Source organism: Pristiophorus japonicus, chromosome 21 (assembly GCF_044704955.1).
Source record: "Pristiophorus japonicus isolate sPriJap1 chromosome 21, sPriJap1.hap1, whole genome shotgun sequence".
In the NCBI taxonomy this organism is placed as follows: Eukaryota; Metazoa; Chordata; class Chondrichthyes; family Pristiophoridae; genus Pristiophorus; species Pristiophorus japonicus.
In genome coordinates this window covers 38,739,564-38,754,191 of record NC_091997.1, presented here as the reverse complement: position 1 = coordinate 38,754,191, position 14,628 = coordinate 38,739,564, and the positions used below count along the sequence as shown (strand labels likewise).

General features: G+C 43.9%; 1 protein-coding gene across 1 annotated transcript in view; it reads right to left on the bottom strand.

Annotated features, from left to right (window-relative positions):
• The window catches only part of psmc3ip (PSMC3 interacting protein), a 45,908-nt gene that overhangs the window by 31,000 nt on the left and 280 nt on the right, over positions 1 to 14,628 (bottom strand). Inside the window, exons 2-3 of the mRNA XM_070864656.1 lie at positions 11,198 to 11,298; positions 2,663 to 2,752 (exon numbers count right to left, since the gene is read on the bottom strand). Of these exons, the coding sequence (XP_070720757.1) occupies positions 2,663 to 2,752; positions 11,198 to 11,298 (191 nt within the window). The remainder of the gene's footprint in view (positions 1 to 2,662; positions 2,753 to 11,197; positions 11,299 to 14,628) is intronic.

The window sequence follows — 14,628 nt, the reverse complement described above, 5'->3', positions numbered from 1 at the left end:
ACTTATCTACTTTAAGTACAGCCAGCCTTTCTAGTATCAATTTATAATCCGATCCACTATCTGCTCCTTCACTATGTCTATGGCAGCATCTTTTTCCTTGCTGAGACAGATACAAAGTACTCATTTAGTACTTCAGCCATACCCTCTGCCTCCATACGTAGGTCTCCTTTTTGGTCCCTAACCGGCCCCATTCCCTCTCTTACTACCCGTTTACTATTTATATACCTATAGAAAACTTTTGAATTCTGCTTTATGTTAGCCACCAATCTTTTATCATACCCTCTCTTTGTCCCTCTTATTTCCTTCTTCACTTCCCCTCTGAACTTTCTATATTCAGCCTGATTCTCACTTGTATTCTCAACCTGATATCTGTCATACGTGTTTTCTTTCTGTTTCATCTTACTCTCTATGTCTTGCATAATCCAGGGAGCCCTGGCTTTGGTTGCCCTACCTTTCCCCCTCGGGGGAATGTACCTGACAGTACCCAAACCATCTTCTCTTTAAATGCAGCCCATTGTTCGATTAGTTTTGCCTGCCAGTCTTTGATTCCAATTTACCCGGGCCGTATCCGTTCTCAACCCACTGACATAGGCTTTTGTCCAATTAAGTATTTTTATTCGAGATTGCTCCTTGTCTTTTTCCATAGCTAATCTAAACCTTACGATACTGTGATCACTGTTCCCTAAATGTTCACTGACTGACCCTTGTTCCACTTGACCTCATTCCCCAAAACCAGATCCAGCAATGCCTCCTTCCTCGTTGGGCCAGAAAGATACTGATCAAGAAAGTTCTCCTGAACACACTTCAGAAATTCTTCTCTCTCTGCCCTTTTCACTATTATCCCAGTGTATATTAAGATAGTTGAAGTCCCCCATTATCACTACTCGATAGTTCTTGCACCTCTAATTTCCTGCATGTTTGCTCCTCTAAATCCTTCCCACTAGTTTGTGGCCTATAGAATACACCTCGTAGTGTAATGGCACCACTATTGTTTCTTAACACTAACCAAATATATTCATCGTTGACCCCCCCTCCAGCATTAACATTCTCCTTAACCAATACTGCCAGCCCACCTCTTTTCTTCTCTATCTTTCCTGAACACCTTATATCCAGGAATATTTAGTGCCCAATCCTGCCCTTTTTGAGCGCGGTCTCAGTTATCACCACAGCATCATATTCCCATTGGTCTATTTGCGTCTGCAGCTCACCAACCTTATTTACAACACCGTGCATTTACACACATGCACTGTAAACCTATCTTAGACCTTCTTGTATTCTCTCTTAATCTGACCCCACCTAATACCGTACTCTCTCTTACTCTGGTGCTTTGTCTCTCCCAATCCTTTGTGCACTTTCTTTCTGCTTTCGAATGCTACATCCTGGTGTCCACCCCCTGCCAAATTAGTTTAAACCCTCCCCAACAGCACTAGCAAACCCCCCCTCCCATGGCGAGGATACTGGTCCCGGCCCTGTTGAGGTGCAACCCATCCAACCTGTACAGGTTGCACCTCCCCCAGAACCGGTCCCAATGTCCCAGGAATCTAAAGCCCTCCCTCCTGCACCAACTCTCCAGCCACGCATTCATCTGCTCGATCCTCCTATTTCTATACTCACTAGCTCGTGGCACCGGGGGTAATCCGGAGATTGCTACCGTTGAGGTACAGCTTTTTAATCTCTTTCCTAGCTCCCTAAACTCTGCTTGCAGGACCTCATCCCACTTTATACCATTGTCGTTGATACTGATATGGACCACAACCTCTGGATGTTCACCCTCTCCCCATCAGAATATTCTGCAACCGCTCAGTGACATCATAGAAACATAGAAAATAGGTGCAGGAGGCGGCCATTCCCTCAGTACCCCTTTCCTGCTTTCTCTCCATATCCCTTGATCCCCTTAGCTGTAAGAGCCATATCTAACTCCCTCTTGAATGCATCCTTGACCCTGGCACCAGGGAGGCAACATACGATCCTGGAATCACGTCTGCATCCACAGAAATGCCTGTCCCCCATTGCTGCTCTTGCCCTTCTCGGTGGTGGAGGTCACAGGAAATGAAGGTATTGTTCAAGTAACTTCGGTGATTTAATATGGTAGACCCAGTTAAATTTCTGGTCAATGGTGACCCCTCAGATGTTGATGGTGGAGGACTCATTAATGGTGGAACTGCTTGAGGTCAACAGGGGGCAGGCGGACTCTCTTGCTTGAGATGCTCATTACATGGCACTTGTGTGGCACAAATGTCACCTGCCAGTTGTCAGCAGATGCTATCCAAGTCTTGCTGTAGGCTGACATGGCAGCCTCACAGTTAAAGTCGCTAATGAGGTAAACACTGAAATTGTCAGTGAACGGCCCCATTCCATCAGACGAAGTCCATTCCAATATTCACAGTTCAGCTTCAGAGTAGTTTGACGAAAGCTCCATTTGCAAAAGAATTATAATGGAAATTCAATTTGGGTTAAAGGGAAATATATATTTAACCAAACTGGTCTATTAACACTAAATACGGTATAGCACAGTGGTGATTTCATGGTCAGTGCATTTCATCCAGTCTCTTGTTGCCCTGTTCTGCACTTTGGAAATGCTAGTTAGAGGCAGTCCATCAGATCGTGGATAAAGACCCACCCAAACACAGACCCTCACACATAAAAGAACTCAGTTGCGCACCTGATCAGCAAAGTAGATTTTCTGTTTCCCGTACAATTTTTCTTTTATTTTACCATCTTGTGCTAGTTGCTCAAGAGCTTTCACTGCAGCCTGCAACGAAAGATTTTGTGTGATGAAACAAACTGTTATAGTAAAGATTTAATAGCAGGAATTGTTCCAGTGTTACTGTCAGTGCTTCAGTCACATCAACAATTGGTTCAATGCCAGCCACAAGCCAGAACCTTAAATCAGACTGCAGGCTTGTGGACATGTTACCAGCACTAGGAGGCTACAGCCTCTCAGGAAACTACTATTAGTAACCGGTATCCAGAGTAACCAAAAACTTTATTTCAAAAAGCAGCAATTGTTCACTTCACACGCTCTCACTTTATGTGCTGTGAAACTCAAAGCTTAGCTCCTTCTACAAGCAGGAGTGAGGCTCCTCGTTCTGTACCACATTATCACCAAGCAGTCAGCTGATTGAAACTGTAACAGATACACATCCCTCGACCTGATCTTTCAGAGTCAGTTCCCACTTAACTTCTGACATGAGGAGACAGGACCATTGGGACAGTTCTTGCGGTTTCAATTTAAACACAAGTTATCTAGAACATTATACGGTACATTTTCTATTTTACTGACTTGATTGTATTTTTGAAGAAGTCACCAAGATATTGGATGAGGGAATCCCAGTCGACATTGGCTAACCAGACATCCAAACAGCTTTTGATAAGGTACTGCAAAAGAAGCTTCTCTGCTAGATCGAAGCCTCTGGTGTTAGTGGCAATCTATAGCGTTGAACTGAGCACTGACTGGAAGCTCACAGGCAGAAAGTAGCTGTAGATGGATCTGGATCTGTTTGGAGGCCGGTCACCAGTGGTGGCCCGCAGGGTTATGTGTTGAGACTGTTGCGGTTAAAAATGTTTTATCGATGATCTAGATGTACGTGTTGAAGGAATGATCAAGTTTGCTGATGATACGAAGATGTGTGCGAGAGTCAGGTGTGTAGACGATGCTTGACTGCTACAGGCAGATCCAGATGTGCTGGGGGATTGGGCTCGTGACTGGCAAATTATGTTTAACTTAGACAAATGCAGTGTTATGCATGTGGGCAGGGCAACTGGTGAACATACGTACAGCCTTTGGGGAAAAGTATTAATGCTGGTGGAGAGATCTGGGCGTTCTAGCGCATAGATCTCTAAAGGTTCATGAGCAATGCAGAGAGTCAATAGCTAGAGCAAGTAGGGTGTTGGGTGTATTTACAGCACAATTGACTAAGACAAAGCATACCATTTTGTCCTTGTACAAGATCTTGGATAGCCCTCAGTTAGAAGAGAGTCCAGTTTTCGTCTCCTCACATGGTGGGTGATATTGAGGAATGGGAAAGGGTGCAGAGAAGGACCACAAGATTCATTCCTAGTCTAAAGCATCTTAGTTAGCAAGATAGGTTCAAAGAGTTGGGACTCTACACTTTAGTGAAGCGTAGACTTGGGAGTAATTGGTTTGAGGCTTATAAGATGACAAATAAATTGTGTTTGTGCAGACTGTGTGTTTCAACTAAATAGGTTAGGGAGGATCAGGAATCAGAATCTCAAGTTATGGAAGGCCAGATCTAGGTTTGATGTCACGAGATGGCTGGGAGGTGGTTCTTTTCCCAGAGAATAGTGGCCCTGTGAAACAGGCTGCCAGCTTGTACAGTGAAAGCTGAGGCACTGAATCCCTTCAATTGAAAGCAGGACCTTTTTCTGGCTGGGGCAGAGATCACCTCAGCAAAGGGTATAACGTTACTCAGGGACACACTGGTCTACTGGACTAGTTTTGTTCACCTAAAGGGGTGGGAGGGGAATTTTCCAGATATTTTTCCCCGATTGGCCAGAGACTTTAGCCTCTCCCAGAAGATTACATGGCTCCGAGTGGGGTGGGGAGCATTGTTCCCCCTAATTTTAAATCTGGGTGCACGGTCCCTTTAATAGGTTGCGTGGCCCAAAGTTTCGCACATGCGCAAAATTTTACATTGGGAAAGCCGATCCCAGGCTGCACGGGACCGGCAGACAGCTGCACAACTGCGCAGCTTAGAGGGAACGTTGGTGGGGAGTGTATATATCGTGATACACAAGGCACCATAATTTTATGGGACAGGCTGGATGGACCAGTCTTTTCCTGTCAATCATCACTCGTATGCTCATTTTCAATATTACTACAGGTGCAGCGTCGAAAACCCGGAGTTCCAGAATTCGGGACCATCCGTGGCAGGGTCGTCCAGAATCGGCAAAATGTTCCGGAATTCGGATACCCTGCCAAACCGTTACCGCCACTAGCCGGGCCCAGGGAAAATGTCAAAAAACGAAATCCAACTAACAAAAATTGCGAGAATAAAGACTCCAATCCTACCTGTTCCAGGCCAGGCCTTCAAAGTCACCGCACTGCTGCTCCTGGGTCTGCACGCCCTTCGGCCAGAACCAACCAAAGTCTGTGCGCAAGACCCCAGCCAGAATCAAACTGCACAGCACACTGCAGCTCCCCAAAGCAGCAACCGCGTGATCCGATCACAACGCCCCATGACCCCGACCAGAGCTGACCAGAGCAGGTTTCGATTTTAAGTTTGCACACCTGCACTTGTGCTATACATGCACTTTTAAATTCAGCATTTAAAAAAAATATTTTAGTGGCATTAAACATTATGGGGCTACCCCACCTGATCCACCTACATCGCATGATCAGACCCCACTCAACCTGACTCAATCGCTGTGGTGTTTTTCCCGATTTAAAGGTCTGCACTGGTACAGATTGTGAATTTGTGCTGTTCGTCATTGCAACCATGTCAAAAAGACCAACAGATACCCCAATGGGTTCAGGCAAAGGAAAGAGGAAGCATAGTTCACTGGCAATTGCCAAGAAAGTGGAGTTATTCCAGAGATTAGATAGAGGTGCTTCAGTGAGAAGATTGAGTGAGGAGTATGGTGCTGGAATCTCCACCATCTATGATATCAGAAAACAGAAAGAACAGCTCATGAAGTTTTATGCAGAAAGTGATGTTCATAAGGAAGTGAGTCAGAGAAAAAGTAGGCATAAGCTGAGATGTGATGATGTGGATTGAGAATGATGGAATGGTGGCGACAGGCGAAGTGAAAAAGTTCCTTTGTCTGGCCCAATGGTGGTGCAACAAGCTAAAATATTCCATGCACAACTGGGGATTGAAACTCCATGCGAGTACTCTAGCCAAATTTAAAAGGTGTCATGGCACCAGGCAACTGAAAGTATATGGTGAGAAAGCCCCAGATCATGAGGCAGCTGATTATATCGAGGAGTTCATCAAACTAATTGGTGACGAAAACCTTTCACCTGAGCAAATGTACAATGCCGACGAGACAGCACTGTTCTGGCACTACGTACCGAGAAAGACATTAGCAGCAGAAGAATCGCAGCCAGCAGGTGTAAAAGATGTCAAAGATAGATTGACTGTGCTTGCTGCTGCAAATGCGGCTGGAACACAAAAGTGTAAGCTTATGGTCATTGGGAGAAGCCAGCATAAGATTGTTGTCAGTGCATTATTATGCCACTAAGAAAGCATGGGTAACCAGGGTAATCTTTCTGAACTGGTTTGAGAAACATTTTGTTCCCCAGGCATGTGCTCATTGCACGGAAGCTGACCTCGAGGAAAACTGCAAAATATACTTGCTGCTAGACAATTGCTCAGCACATCCCTGTGCTTCTGGTAAAGGATAATGTCCATGGAATCGACTTACCTCCAAATGTTACATAGAAAATATAGAAACACAGAAAATAGGTGCCCTTCGAGCCTGCACCACCATTCAATAAGATCATGGCTGATCACTCATACAGCCAAAGGACCAAGGAATTTTGAGATTGATGAAGTGTCTGTACAAAAACGAGTTTATGAGGTGTTTGATTAATACTGTGAACATAAGCATGGGAATAAAAGCGTTCTTAAAAGCTTTCTCCGTCAAGGATGCCATATGGGCAGCTGCAGATGAATGGAACTTCGTAACTGCAGACACCTTGATCAATGCTTGGCATAACATCTGGCCAGCAACTATGTTTGCTGAAGATGATGCTGATGATGCTCCTCAGGACTTAAGGCTTTCGTGTGTGTCCAGGGAGAAGGCAATGATTGCTCAACTTTTAGATTATGCAAGAGGACTGACTTGCGAAGCTGCGCAGGAATTGAATGAGAACTATGTCGTAGAGGCCATGGACATAGACAACGATGCTTCCATTGTTCATGCAGTGACAGATGAAGAAATTATGCAGAGGGTTTTGCATCCAGAAAAGGATGAACGCAGTGAGGATAATGCTGGTCCCTGTGATCAAGTCGAAAAAGTGCTCATTGACAAAGCAATCAATCTTTGTCAAGAATGAATTAACGCCTTAGAGCTAACGAAGCTTCATAAGTGAAAAGGAAATACTGCAGGTCTACTGAATTCGGTAAACGTAAAAGAAAAGCCCAAATTATTTAAACAAACAATATTAAATATATTTCAAAAGATGTCACATCAGAAGGCCCAAGACCTACAGCGTGTAACTATACCAGCAATTTCCACATTTGATAATCCTATTGCTGGCCCATCATCAGCCCCAGACATCAGAGCTGAGCCCTATACCCCAAGCATGACCCCCAGCCCCAGCTAGTGCTGTTGGGGAGGGGTTAAACTAATATGGCAGAGGGATGGGAACCTGTGCAGGGAGACAGAGGGAAGTAGAATGGGGGCAGAAGCAAAAGATAGAAAGAAGAAAAGTAAAAGTGGAGGGCAGAGAAACCCAAGGCAAAATTCTAAAAGCACAAAGTGTGTTAAAAAGACAAGCCTGAAGGCTCTGTGCCTCAATGCGAGGAGTATTTGTAATCAGGTGGACGAATTAACGGCACAGGCAGCAATTAATGAATATGATATCATTGGCATCACAGAGACATAGCTCCAGGGTGACCAAGGCTGGGAACTCAACATCCAGGAGTATTCAACATTCAGGAAGGATAGACAGAAAGAAAAAGGAGGTGGGGTAGCATTGCTGGTTAAAGAGGAAATTAACGCAATAGTAAGGAAGGACATTAGGATGGATGATGTGGAATCTGTATGGGTAGAGCTGCGGAATACCAAAGGGCAGAAAACGCTAGTGGGAGTTGTGTACAGACCACTAAACAGTAGTAGTGAGGTTGGGGAAAGCATCAAACAAGAAATTAGGGATGCATGCAATAAATGCAGTCATCATGGGTGACTTTAATCTACAGAAAGATTGGGCTAACCAAACTGGTAACAATAAGGTGGAGGAGGATTTCCTGGAGTGTATGAGAGATGGTTTTCTGGACCAATATGTTGAGGAACCAACTAGAGAGCTGGCTATCCTAGACTGAGTGATGTGTAATGAGAAAGACTAATTAGCAATCTTGTTGTGCGAGGCCCCTTGGGGAAGAGTGACCATAATATGGTAGAATTCTTTATTAAGATGGAGAGTGACACAGTTAATTCAGAGACTAGGGTCCTGAACTTAAGGAAAGGTAACTTCGATGGTACGAGACGTGAATTGGCTAGAATAGACTGGCCAATGATCCTTAAAAGGTTGACAGTGGAGAGGAAATTTCAAACATTTAAAGATCACATGGATGAATTTCAGCAATTGTACATCCCAGTCTGGAGGAAAAATAAAACAGGGAAGGTGGCTCAACCGTGGCTAACAAGGGAAATTAAGGTTAGTGTTAATTCCAAGGAAAGGGCATACAAAATTGGCCAGAAAAAGCAGCAAACCTGAGGACTGGGAGAAATTTAGAATTCAGCAGAGAAGGACAAAGGGTTTAATTACGAGGGGGAAAAGAGAGTACGAGAGGAAGCTTGCAGGGAACATAAAAACCGACTGCAAAAGCTTCTATAAATATGTGAAAAGAAAAGGATTAGTGAAGACAAACATAGGGCCCTTGCAGTCGGATTCAGGTGAATTTATAATGGGGAACAAAGAAATGACAGACCAGTTGAACAAATACTTTGGTTCAGTCTTCATGAAGGAAGACACAAACAGCCTTTCGGAAGTACTAGGGGACCGAGGGTCTAGTGAGAAGGAGGAACTGAAGGATATCCTTATCAAGTGGAAAATTGTGTTCGGGAAATTAATGGGATTGAAGGCCAATAAATCCCAGGGGCCTGATAGTCTGCATCCTAGAGTACTTAAGGAAGTGCCCCTAGAAATAGGGGATGCATTGGTGATCATTTTCCAACAATCTATCAACTCTGGATCAGTTCCTATGGACTGGAGGGTAGCTAATGTAACGCCACTGTTTAAAAAAGGAGGGAGAAAGAAAACAGGTAACTATAGACCGGTTAGCTTGACATCAGTAGTGGGGAAAATGTTGGAATAATTTATTAAAAAGATGAAATAACACCGCATTTGGAAAACAGTGACAGGATCGGTCCAAGTCAACATGGGTTTATGAAAGGGAAATCATGCTTGACAAATCTTCTGGAATTTTTTGAGGATGTAACTAATAGAGTGGACAAGAGAGAACCAGTGGATGTGGTGTATTTGGACTTTCAAAAGGATTTTGACATGGTCCCACAAAAAAAGGGTAATGTGCAAAATTAAAGCACATGGTATTGGGGGTAATGTACTGAAGTGGATAGAGAACTGGTTGGCAGACAGGAAGCAGAGAGTCGGGATAAACGGGTCCTTTTCAGAATGGCAGGCAGTGACTAGTAGAGTGCCGCAGGGCTCAGTGCTGGGACCCCAGCTATTTACAATATACATTGATGATTTGGATGAAGGAATTGAGTGTAATATCTCCAAGTTTGCAGATGACACTAAACTGGGTGGCGGTGTGAGCTGTGAGGAGGACGCTAGAAGGCTGCAGGGTGACTTGGACAGGTTAGGTGAGTGGGAAAATGAATGCCAGACGCAGTATAATGTGGATAAATGTGAGGTTATCCACTTTGGGGGCAAAAACACGAAGGCAAAATATTATCTGAATGGCGGCAGATTAGGAAAAGGGGAGGTGCAACAAGACCTGGGTGTCATGGTACATCAGTCATTGAAAGGTGGCATGCAGGTACAGCAGGCGGCGAAGAAGGCAAATGATATGTTGGCCTTCATAGCTAGGGGTTTTGAGTATAGAAGCTGGGAGGTCTTACTGCAGTTGTACAGAGCCTTGGTGGGGCCTCACCTGGAATAGTGTGTTCAGTTTTGGTCTCCTAATCTGAGGAAGGACGTTCTTGCTATTGAGGGAGTGCAGCGAAGGTTCACCAGACTGATTCCCGGGATAGCTGGACTGATATATGAGGATCAACTGGGCCTTTATTCACTGGAGTTTAGAAGGATGAGAGGGAATCTCATAGAAACATAAAATTCTGACGGGACTGGACAGGTTAGATGCAGGAAGAATGTTCCTGATGTTGGGGGAAGTCCAGAACCAGGGGACATAGTCCAAGGATAAGGGATAAGCCATTTAGGACTGAGATGAGGAGAAACTTCTTCACTCAGGGTTGTTAACCTGTGGAATTCCCTACCGCAGAGAGTTGTTGATGTCAGTTCATTGGATATATTCAAGAGGGAGTTAGATATGGCCCTTACGGCTAAAGGGATCAAGGGGTATGGAGAGAAAGCAGGAAATGGGTACTAAGGTGAATGATCAGCCATGATCTTATTGAATGGCGGTGCAGGCTCGAAGGGCCGAATGTCCTACTCCTGCACCTATTTTCTATGTTTCTATAGCTGAGCCCTCTACCCGAAGCACAACCTCCAGCCCCAGGCATCAGGGCGGAGCCCTCCACCCCAAGCACAACCTTCAACCTATTGTAACTGTATCTGTTTATTTTTTTACTGTTTACCAAATAAAAGCCTTCATTTACTGTTTTATAATTTCATAACTTTACTGTTTTACAAATAAAAACCTTTATTATATTTAATACTTTGAGTACTGTACATTCCTTTTCAAATTTGAAGATGGTAGCAAAAGATACAGGCCGGGAAGCTCACATTAAGTATGGTGAAAATAGAAGCCTCTTTTAACCATGGGGATGTTCCTACGAACTTTGCATTCAAGTAGTGCACAGGTGCAGGGGTACAGGGCATCAGACTACCTTCCAAAACATACAGGTACAAAAACAAAGAGGGAGACTTACCATGCGTTGCGAAGAAGCAATGATGTGTAAAAAAAGGAAATATTGAAACCTGGGCACAGGCATTTCCGGACTCGGGACACGCCTCTGGCGTTCCGAAATCTGGAAATACCCGAAACTGGGCGTTTCCGGACTTCAGAAACACGTTCGAAAGTCCAGAAAAACAGGAAGTCCGGAACGGCCTCAGTCCTGGATTTTAGGTGCTGCACCTGTATGACTATTTTCGTATGACGGGAAAAGTTTATAATAGAATCTCTAGTTTGGCTCTCCATTTCATTTCCAATGGGATGCAATTGCATCCCAAGGTGCCACATGCTTTTTGGCTTGAGGTGTCCCTAGGGGCAGGCTAAAAAAAATATTCTTCTGTATTCTTCAGAAATTCTCAAGTTTTATATAGAAGTACCATTACCATTGACAAATAGAAACAAAACAATCTTACTGTCTTTCCGAAACCATACTCTCGCTGGAGATTCCCAAAAATATCTTGTGCACTATATGGCCGATTCTGGTCATTCAAATACTTCAAAATAACAGAAGCAGCTAAAAAAGAAAAGATTTGTCATATCAATTAAAATGTTAGAATTTCCTGGTGTTTAAACGGGAATCTATTCCTTATCACACCAAACTCACTCAATCCACAATCACTGTTCAAGCATCACAGGGTCAGCAGTGAGCTGTTTGTTTTGGGCTCATCATAAATCACATTAACATTTCCCAATATCTACTCCAGATTGTTCAATAAATCAGCGATTACTTTATGATTGTTCCTCGCTAGATATCTGATACAATCTGTTTAATAACAGTTTCTCTTTCCAGAATCCCCTCAAGTTACTCGGGCTCAAGCACCTAATGTAAATCTCGTTATTCTGCAGCTAAATTACTTTGTTTTGCAATAAGCCTACACATTTGAATTTGCTCAAGTCTAAAATCATTGCAGTGTTTACTTGCAATTGAACCAAAAACAGAAATTTAGGAGCCAGAATATTGTTACACACAACATACAGTCTGTTTAAATGCCTGATATTCTTCTGTAGAAAACTACCTTCTATAGTTTAATGACACAAAAAGTCAGAAATTCGACACCAGCATCTTTTGGTTTCCCGATGCCTCCCTTCATGGGAATGTATGCAGCAATGGTGGAGCTCTTTCTGAACAGCACAACTTTAAGGTATACTGTATTCGCTGCTCATGATGCGATCTCTACATTGGGGAGACCAAACCCAGATTGGGTGATCGCTTCTCAGAACACTTCCGTTCAGTCCAAACATGTGCCCTTAAAGAAAAAGGGTGCAAATAATAATTCTAGAGCCCCCTGGATGTCTTGGGACTTACAGGGGAGGATAAAGAAAAAAAGGGACACTTATGTCATATACCAAAGGCTAACTACTATAGAATCTTTAGAGGAATATAGAAGGTTTAGAGGCAAAATTAAAAAGGATATTAGGAATGCTAAGAGAGAGCACGAAAAATTCTTGGCTAGTAAAATTAAGGAAAACCCTAAGATGTTCTATAAATATATTAAGAGAAAGAGGGTAACTAAAGAAAAGGTAAGGCCTATTAGAGACCACAAGAGTAATCTTTGTGTGGAGGCGGAAGAAGTTGGGAAGGTTCTTAACGAATACTTTGCATCTGTTTTCACAAAGGGGCAATGCAGATACTGCTATTGAGGAGGAGTGTGATATTCTGGATGAAATAAATATATAGAGAGAGGAAGTATTAAGAGGTTTAACAGCTTTGAAAGTAGCTAAGTTCCCAGGCCCAGATGAAATGCATCCCAGGCTGTTGAGCAAAGTAAGAGTAAATAGCAGAGGTTTTGACCATCATTTTCCAGTCCTCTTTGGATTTGGGCATGGTGCCGGAGGATTGGAGGACTGCTAATGTAGTACCCTTGTTAAAGAAGGGGAAAGGGGATATGCCGAGTAATTACCTGTCAGCCCAACCTCAGTGGTGGGAAAATCATTGGAAAAAATCCTGAAAGACAGGATAAATCTACATTTGGAAAGGCAAGGATTAATTCGGGACAGTCAGCACGGATTTGTTAAGGGAAGATCGTGTTTGACCAACACGACTTAATTTTTTGAGAAGGTAACCAAGAGGTCCGATGAGGGTTGTGCGTACGATGTAGTGTATATGGACTTGAGCAAAGCTTTTGATAAGGTCCCACATGGTAGACTGGTCACGAAGGTTAAAGTCCATGGGATCCAGGGCAAATTGGCAAGTTGGATCCAAAATTGGCTTGGAGGTAGGAAGCAAAGGGTAATGATTGATGGATGTTTTTGTGACTGGAAGGATGTTTCCAGTGGGGTTCTGCAGGGCTCAGTACTGGGTCCCTTGCTTTTTGTGGTATACATTAATGATTTAGATTTGAATATAGGGAATATGATTAATAAGTTTGCAGATGACACTAACATACATTTGAAATAAATGTGTAAAGTGCCCAAGAGAGTGAGAGACTGCAGCAGAGGGAAATCATGGACTGCAGGAGGATATCAATCTACTGGTCAGGTGGGCAGAGCTGTGGCAAATGGAATTTAATTTTGAGAAGTGTGAGGTAATGCACTTTGGGAGGGCTAATAAGGAAAGGGTATACACATTAAGCGGTAGGCCACTTAATAGTGTAGATGAACAAAGGGACCTTGGAGTACTTGTCCACAGATCCCTGAAAGTAGCAGGCCAGATGGATAAGGTGGTTAAGAAGGCATACGGAATGCTTGCCTTTATTGGCCGAGGCATAGAATATAAGAGCAGGGAGGTTATGCTTAAATTGTATAATACTTTGGTTCGGCCGCAGCTGGAGTACTGTTCGCAGTTCTGGTCGCTGTATTATAGGAAGGACATGATTGCACTTGAGAGGGTACAGAGGAGATTTACTAGGATGCTGCCTGGAATGGAGAATTTTAGTTATGAGGACAGATTGGATAGGCGGGGTTTGGTCTCATTGGAACAGAGGAGGTTGCGAGGAGACCTCAATGAGGTGTACAAAATTGAGATGGGCCTGGACATCGTGAATCATAAGGGCCTATTTCCATTGGTGGAGGGGGTCTATTACGAGTGGGCATAGTTTTAAGGTGGTTGGTGGAAGGTTAAAAGGTGATTTGGGGGGGGGGGCTTCTTTACGCAGAGGGCTGTGGGGGTCTGGAACTCACTGCCTGGAAGAGTGGTGGATGCAGAAACCCTCACCCCTTTTAAGAGATGGTTGGATGGGCACTTAACGTGCAGTAACCTGCAGGGTTACAGACCTGGAGCTAGTAATTGGGATTAGACTGGATGACCTTTTGTTGGAAGGAGCAGATATAATGGTAAGTACTGCAGGGAATCGAATACGGCCAGGGTGATCTCTTGGACTAGTTTCGATCATTTGGATGGGTCGGAGAGGAATATTCCCAGATTTTTTTCTCTCCAAAAATTGGCCTGGGTTTTTATCTGGTTTTTGCCTCTCCCAGGAGATCACATGGCTCCGGTTGGGGTGGAGGGTAGAATGTTTCAGTGCAAGGGTCACAGTTGTGTGGGGTGGACTGGTTAGGCTGGGTGCTCTTTGGCTTTCCGTCATTGCGCATAGGTTCATATGTAACCTTCAGGGCTGCTGACCGAGAGCCGTGCAGCTCTTTGTCTGTCGGCCGGCGCGGACACGATGTGTCGAAATGGCCTCCTCTGCGTTATAAATATCTATGTTTCTATGTAAGTATGACCCCGAGCTTCCAGTTGCCTGTCACTTTAATTTTCCACTCCACTCCCACTTCGACCTCGGCCTCATACCCTGTTCCAACGGAGCTCAACGTAAGCCTTCTGGATTCAACAGAGTTCAACAATTTCAGACCAGAACCTCTGGCCCTATTTTTTCTCTCACATGACAACTGCTGACAATTCTGC